Genomic DNA, 7,745 nt, shown 5'->3' with positions numbered 1-7,745 from the left:
TTTAGATGTGTTCCTTAGCCTCCCTGTTTGCGATTTCTTAGCTCGTCAGTGCTTTCTTTCCTTTTAATGATGTTACAAAATGTTGATTTTGGTAGTTTTAAGGTTTTGGCTATGTTTCTGATTGATTTTTCAGAGAATATTGGAATTTGCTGCAAAATTGTGCTGTATGAAAACTAAAAGCGGTCTTTCCTAACTCAGATTCTGCAAAGTTGACATCTAGAGTTATCCATTGGGATCGAGTGGTATAACGATAATTTGTATTTCTTAATTTAATGAGTAATATAAGGTAGAGAGCCAGCTTTTGTAGTAGTTCTTTATAAATAAATAGGAGGCAATGCCTTTCTCTTCTGATGGACAGTGACTTCCAGCCTACACTTTGATATAAATTACAATGATGCTCATGGAAACTGTCTCCAGTAATGAAATGGAGGACGCTATGGTAAACTGCGTCAAGTGGCTTCAGTGTAGTAGCAGCTGTGTGCATGTACAGTATGTTATGTCCGCATTTTCTAGGGCTGACAGAAAGGTAGACTGGACAATTGGGTTTTTTACTGTTAAAAGTGATGAGTTTATTTCTGTAGAAGAAACCTGGCTTATTTCTTAGATTCTTCATTAGCTTTTCTAGGTGAGTTTTAAAAATAGCTTGTCATCAATCTAGATCCCTAGATATTTACATGAGAAAACACGATAAATTTGAGGGCTGTTAAATGTACATATCTCTATCTGCGAGTCAGTAGAGCAATATTTGCCCCCCCTGGTAAAAAGCATGAAGTTTTATCGTCATGAAGTACAAATTTAAGGTTCATCAGGGCCTTCTGTATTTAGGCTAGCTGGATGTTAGCTAGAGCCTGTGTCACAGAGGTGGCAGCAGTATACAAAATGAGACTTACAATTTCTTAATGACAGACCAATACTATTTATGTAAATGGTAAATAGCAGTGGACTTAGAATCGATCCCTGCGGGACAACTTCATTTATCTCAAGCAAGCGAGACTGCTAGTTCTGAAGCCGGGTTTGTGGATTCAAAGTGCAATTCATTGACAAGAAGGGCCGTGACTGAGAATTTATCAGGGACGCCAGAATTGTTGCTAAACAGGAAAGCAGCGTTGGGCAGCGTGTTCGCTGTCTTCCATATCTTGGTGCCATGTAGAATTGTCTAATTAAAAATATGAGCCAAGGGTTCAGCTATTAAGACAGTTGCAGAAGACATGGGTCAGCCCCTGTGGACTTTTTACTGTTAATATTACATATGGCAACATATGGTGGAAACACAGCGTATGGAGAATACAGGATCAGTGTTAGCGGAGGGGAAGCTTTCAGGCTAACACTTTGCTCAGGTAGACTAGCCATGCAATCAATCTGACCAGGACTATTTAATAGGCCTACATTATTTCTTTCAAATAAATAGCTGGTTCCCTTTTTATCTGTAATAGTGTTAGAATCAGACAGAACTTTTTGAGGTAGAGAGGGGGAAGAGCTAGAGTGTTTAACTGCTTTCTAAAATGTGTTGGGGTCACCTCCAGTGATAGAGTCCAGGTAATATCTCGACTTTGTCTTCTTTATAATGGCAGTGCATTTATTTATTGGTTTCATTCTCTGATAAATTGAGAAAGCTCAGAAGAATACCATGGATTGGTTCTACTCTTAATTCTTAATCTTTTAAAAGGGGTATGTTTATCAACCACAGACAAAAACATGGATGACAAATAATGTAGTGCTAACTCAGCATCAGGAATAAGGGAAACATTAAATAGATTATACTGAAATAATTCATGCGAAAAGGCTTGCTCATCAAAATCCTTCAAAACTTTGGGCAGTTTAGTACAGTGCCTTTGGAAAGTATTCAGACCCCTTCACTTTTTCCACATTTTGTTGTGTTATAGACTCAATTTAAAATGGATTAAATTAAAAGAATTTGCCATCAATCCACACACAATACCCCAGAATGACATGATGACTGTTTTCGCTTTGTCATTCTGGGGTATTGTGTGTGGATTGATGGCAAATTCTTTTAATTTAATCCATTTTAAATTGAGTCTATAACACAACAAAATGTGGAAAAAGTGAAGGGGTCTGAATACTTTCCGAAGGCATTGTATGTCTAATGCATGCAATCGGGAAGTGATCACTGATATCATTAGCAAAAACACCAGAAAAAGGATTTATGAGGTCTATTTGTCAATATGAGGTCTAATAGTATAGGTTTTGCTCGATCTCTTCTATTAGGATGAGTTGGCTTAGATATTAATTGAGTCAAATTTAGGGTATTACAGATTCCTTTTAGCTTGTCTGAGATTGGGGATAGCCAGCCAATGTTTATATCACAAATAATTAGCAATTCTGCCATTGCATATCTGACAACCATGACTCAGTGATAACAAAAATGTCTGGGTTGGTCTGAAGAGCTGTTTACATAATCAATTTTAGCAATCAAGCTCTTGGCATTTTTATGCAGCAGTCCAAGCTCTTGCTTGTGAGATTTTAGATCAAGTGGGATACAACATAGTTTCATGTTCACACAGCTCTGTTTCACAAGACTTCATGCTTGAACCCCTTATAATAACTTATTCAATTACAATCCGGTTTCAGCACGTGTTTGAACCCCTAATAATATATAATAATACGTAGAAAAGCAATTGGGGCCTCAGCCCTTTGAGGCTTGGACCCCTAACAATATATAATAATATGTAGAATAACAATAGAACATATCCTTGCCCCTTCAGGGAGAAAGAAAAAGGCTTTACTTTCGCCTTTGAGGTGAAACGATAAGACAATGGGAAAATAAATAAAAAATAAAATAAATGGGAAGTGGTAACCAACACTCTGTGTTCTGTCCACATATGGCATATATGAAGCTAACTGTAATGAGGAACCAGAGGAAGCTGTCCTCATAACACATAGGTTTTTGGGAAGTCAAAACCATGTTTGCTTAACTAATGACGATGTTTGATGTGGTCGTAAGAACATTGAAGTTACAATTTGCAATATTTGGCAGGACTCTCTTGTTCTCAAATGTGAGGACTTCTTCTGCCACCAGAATGCAGCATCACCATAAGAACAACAAAATGGTCAGGGCTCCTGGGGTAGAAGAAAACTTTAGCTATCTTCTGTTCAGCTGCTGCATACTATGCACCAACAAGACAAATGTTGGTCCATTTATAAGGTTCTACTGTATGTTCACTCCCTTACCAATCTACAAACACAATATACATGATATAACTTTGTCCTGATAAAACAAACAGTGTTACTGTTTTGCTATGATGGGTTTCAATCCTTTGTCCGCAGTAGAATCACTTAATATTTAGGTGACAACAAAGGTGGCTGTACAATCAATAAAACATCCTAGATTTATTTTCAGCTAATTACAGTAGATTTTCGGAGCATTAGCTTGATTCTCTGTGTTGTTGTTGACTGAGCAGAGAGAAGGGGCAAGAAGAGGTCGCTCTGGGCTTCACTTGAATAGCCCCTTCCATCTGTGTGTGTGTGTGTGTGTGTGTGTGTGTGTGTGTCTGTGTCTGATTCTGTGTGTCTGTCTGTGAGAGAGAGACAGAGACAGAGAGAGAGAGGAAGTTCATGTGTTTGACCCAAATGGCACAATGACTTTAGGACCACAACATTGTCACACACACACGCACACACGAACGCACACGCACACAAACATACCACTGAAGGTGTTGGAGATACAGAGGCAATTCACTGTCTGCACACACACACACTGTAGCTTCCAACTAATCGCCTTCACATTCTGCTGATCTACAGAGACAGAATTACTAGACAGCTGTACTGCACTATCAGGATTCATAGGTAAGTTGTTCATAGAAACAACAATGGAAATCCTGTATGAATAACAACAGTATGATGAGTAGATTTTGGGCTGTTTTCATTTACTTTTACGTGTACAACTTTATTGGCTTGTCCCTACAGAGGTTTGTAGAGTAACTGTTTTCTAATTTTCTATAGCAATAGCAGTACCACATAACATTATGGTGGTTCACCAGTGAGAAGCTAACAAAGAGGACAATTATATTGTACACAGACACGTCTTTCCAATATAAATGAGAAAAATGTATTGGGGTGCAGAGGAACATAGTAAGCCACAAGCTGAACGTACTTCACAGTATATGGACAATTTGCTGTTATTGCAGCATTTATTGAACCTACATTTAGCCCTGTGAGACAAATTCCCGACACTAATAACCTTAAATAAAATTTCAGGGGCAAACATGTGATAACACAAACAGGGCAAAATCATGTAGCATACTTTAGATAACAACTTATGATCTATTTAATTGGACTCCTGCCTACCTACTTGTATTGATCATCATGTCGTGAGTATACATACTATATGTATAACACATACAAGAAATCAAAGTATGGTCAGGATACACTGTAAGACAATCTATTTACAATACTTGGACAAGTTTTTCTAACAAAAATAGTTTCTCATTAACTGCAAAAAAAATCAGACCAATGAATGTAGCCTGTCAATATTGACTTTAGCCAACCGTGCTAACCGAGAGCCAGCATTACAGCAATACAATAATTTGTTTGGAAATCGTTTTATCCACATACTGTACTAGAATATAACCTCATCATAAAGCATTCTGAACCACAAAACCAATCCATGTTTGTTCTACTGTGTTGGCTGACTGGTGGCAGCGGCATGGCATAGGCTAGATACTGTAGGCATAAACCTTCACAGACACTATCCTTGGCATAGGCTAGATACTGTAGGCATAGACCCCCATAAACGCCACAGCCTTGCATCTCTAGTTTGACTCTACTAAGAGAATGCCAGGGCATAAGACTCGTCAGGTCACATTCTCCAATCCGTGTGTGTGTGTGTGTGTGTGTGTGTGTGTGTGTGTGTGTGTACACAGTATGGACATATTATATTAGTGTGTGTTTGTATGTGTAACAGTGTAGTCACATAACTTATCAAAGCATACTGGTAAGGGTTAGGGTAAAACTGCAAAAAAAAAAAAAAGTATTAAACCACAAACAACCGCACGTGCACATGCGCACACGCACGCACACACGCACACACACACACACACACACACACACACACACACACACACACACACACACACACACACACACACACACACACACACACACACACACATTTCCAGACACAGACACAAAATGACTCAGACTGGTCAAGGATAGATTGGGAAGGGGTATTTTAATTTCTCAAGACAAGAATTTTTGTGACAATGAATCATTCTCCTGATACAGTAATACATGTGATAATTAACTGCCTATGAGAAAGTGTACCATTTCACACTGTCCTGTCATTTGGTTTTTAGAAGAAGTCACAAGTTTGCCCATTTCTCACCCTTTGATACAGAATGACAGCCAGTGATTCCCTCCCACTCGTTCTAAAGCCGACCAAAGATGAAAAAACAACAGTGGACATAGATGCCATCATGGACAACATTACCATCGTCCTCTACACCCTGACCATCGTCCTGGGCATAACTGGCAACTCTGTGGTCATCTGGGTGGCGGGCTTCAAGCTCAAACCCACGGTGACCAACGTGTGGCTGGTCAACCTGGCCGTGGCCGACTTCATATTCTGCCTGACGCGTGTCCTCTCACTGGTCAAGAAGCTCTTCTTTGACCAGTGGCCCTTCAGCGTCTTCACGTGCAAGTTCAACGGCTTCTTCAAGTACACTAACATGTTCTGCAGCGTCTTCCTGCTGGCCGTCATCAGCCTGGACCGGGTGCTGTGTGTGTGGCACCCCGTCTTCACCAAGCGCCGCCGGACGCTTTGGGCCGCCTGGGTGGTGAGCGCTGGGGTGTGGGCAGTGGCAGCCATCTTGAGCGCACCTTACTTTGTTTATCGGCAGGTCTACCTGGACAAGAACAACCTGAGCAAGTGCTCCTTGGAGGTCAAAGAGGCGACTGAGGGTGACAACAGCACTAAGCTAGCGTTGTACTCCATCCGCTTCCTGTGCGGCTTCCTACTCCCATTTGTGGTGATCCTCTGCTGCTACGTCCTGGCCGGGCTGGGCATCCGCCGCACCCGCCTGTCCGGCAAGTCACGCCCCCTCCGCATCCTGGCATTGCTGGTCTGTGCCTTCTTCTTGTGCTGGGCACCCTACCATTGCCTCCTACTGGCCAAGATGTTGAACAGCAAGAGTACTGGGGTGAAGGTGGGCCTAACGGTGGCTAAAGGGTTTGCTTATTTCAATAGCTGTGTAAACCCACTGATGTACTTCTTCATGGGACTGGATGTGAAGGGGGGATTCAGACAGAGCTTGGCAGGGGTGTACCAGAAAGCGCTGGCAGATGACGGCCGCAACACACAGTCTAATGAACGCACACTGGATGACAGCACAGGCCCACAGCACCCAGATCAGTCTCAAGAGAATATAGCCAATGTCTGAAAGGGAGGGGGTTCTCTGTTAATCGTCAAGCAAAGAGATTTCCCAATGTATGACAAACATTAATGTAAAAAAAATATGTTTTACACTCCATTGACTTAGCTGTGACAGTAGGATGCTAAGCCACTGTTTTGATGAATGCAATGAAAATCACAGAAGAAAGTGCAACTATGACAGGATATCAGAACGGAAAGTATTTGAGAGAAAATAAGAGAGCAAGATAGAAAGAGAGAAAAGGAAGGACAAATAGAGAACGTGATCTTGTTACTTTCATTTAGACGTGGTTCCTCCTATAGTCTGATAGTCTATAGTGTCTTTGCACGAGGTTCCCTGTCTTACAGTGCCCTCCATAATTATTGGAAAGAGGAAGCATTTTATTGAAATCAAACAATTACTATGAGTTTAACGTATAGATGATCAGCTTTGATTCAATGTTTTCTTTTTTTAGATTGGTTATACCATTTAGAAATTACAACCCTTTTTATACATAGTCCCCCTATTTCAGGGCACCAAAAGTATTTATTTCAAATCCAAACTGTTGGAGTATAGAGCTAAAAGAAGAACAAATGCTTCCTCTTTCCAATGTCTCTTATAATTTTAACTCCTATGTGTGTCATACAAAATTGCTTGTCTAAAATAAAGAAAATGAAATAAAGTGTAATCCATATTTACTAATGTCATTTGGGAAAGTACCATACTAAAAAGGACACATAACATCACCCAACCAGTCACACTTTTGACCTATAGAAGAGGGAACTCCGATCTCTGATTCACTTGATTTGCAAAAACAGAATCCATAACAACTATGGGGCCAAGTGTGTTTGCAATACAAAGGACACAAGTTACATGACCACTGTAATTTCTATTTCCATTTCTGAGAGAAACAAGGAACTCATGAAAGGAACTCTTTTGTAGACGGAAACATTGGCCCCCCGACCATCCTGTGATTGAGTGTGGTGGTCATGGTTGTGGTGAGCAGAGAGGCCCAGGCTGTTGAGGGGAAGTGAAAAAGACAGAGAGAAACAAACCTTAAAGATACCAGCCAGAGAGTTTTTCTTCTTCTGTAGCAATAGATTGATCTGTAGATTTGTTCAAGTCAACCAGGTCACAACCACATGTGTTGTGTTGAAATAATAATAATAATGTATTGATACGTGCCTAATATTCCTTGTATTTTTCATATTATCATTTTTAAAGAATAAAAGAAGAAGGAAGTGAACTATTGACTTGTTTGTACACCATTCTTCCTCTTTCCTTTCCTGCTTACATGTAAATTGTCATTTCCACAATAGCAATAATTATCCTAACAGGCTTGAAAAGGAGGCTAGTTTTAGGAGCACATGTGAGCATTAC

At 40.3% G+C, this 7,745-nt stretch overlaps 1 protein-coding gene across 1 annotated transcript; it reads left to right on the top strand.

Moving 5' to 3' along the window:
* Positions 1-5,354: 5,354 nt before the first annotated feature.
* Positions 5,355-7,428, top strand: LOC310815275 (fMet-Leu-Phe receptor-like; the record flags this gene model as incomplete). The annotated part of the gene is made up of 1 exon (XM_083685010.1): positions 5,355-7,428. The coding sequence occupies one exon, from the start codon at positions 5,355-5,357 to the stop codon at positions 6,393-6,395; it is 1,041 nt and encodes a 346-aa protein (XP_083541136.1). The 3' UTR covers positions 6,396-7,428.
* Positions 7,429-7,745: the final 317 nt, after the last annotated feature.

This window comes from Argentina silus, assembly GCF_951799395.1.
Source record: "Argentina silus genome assembly, chromosome: 14".
In the NCBI taxonomy this organism is placed as follows: Eukaryota; Metazoa; Chordata; class Actinopteri; order Argentiniformes; family Argentinidae; genus Argentina; species Argentina silus.
The sequence above is the reverse complement of the archived record's forward strand: the minus strand, read 5'-3'. Positions and strand labels throughout refer to the sequence as shown.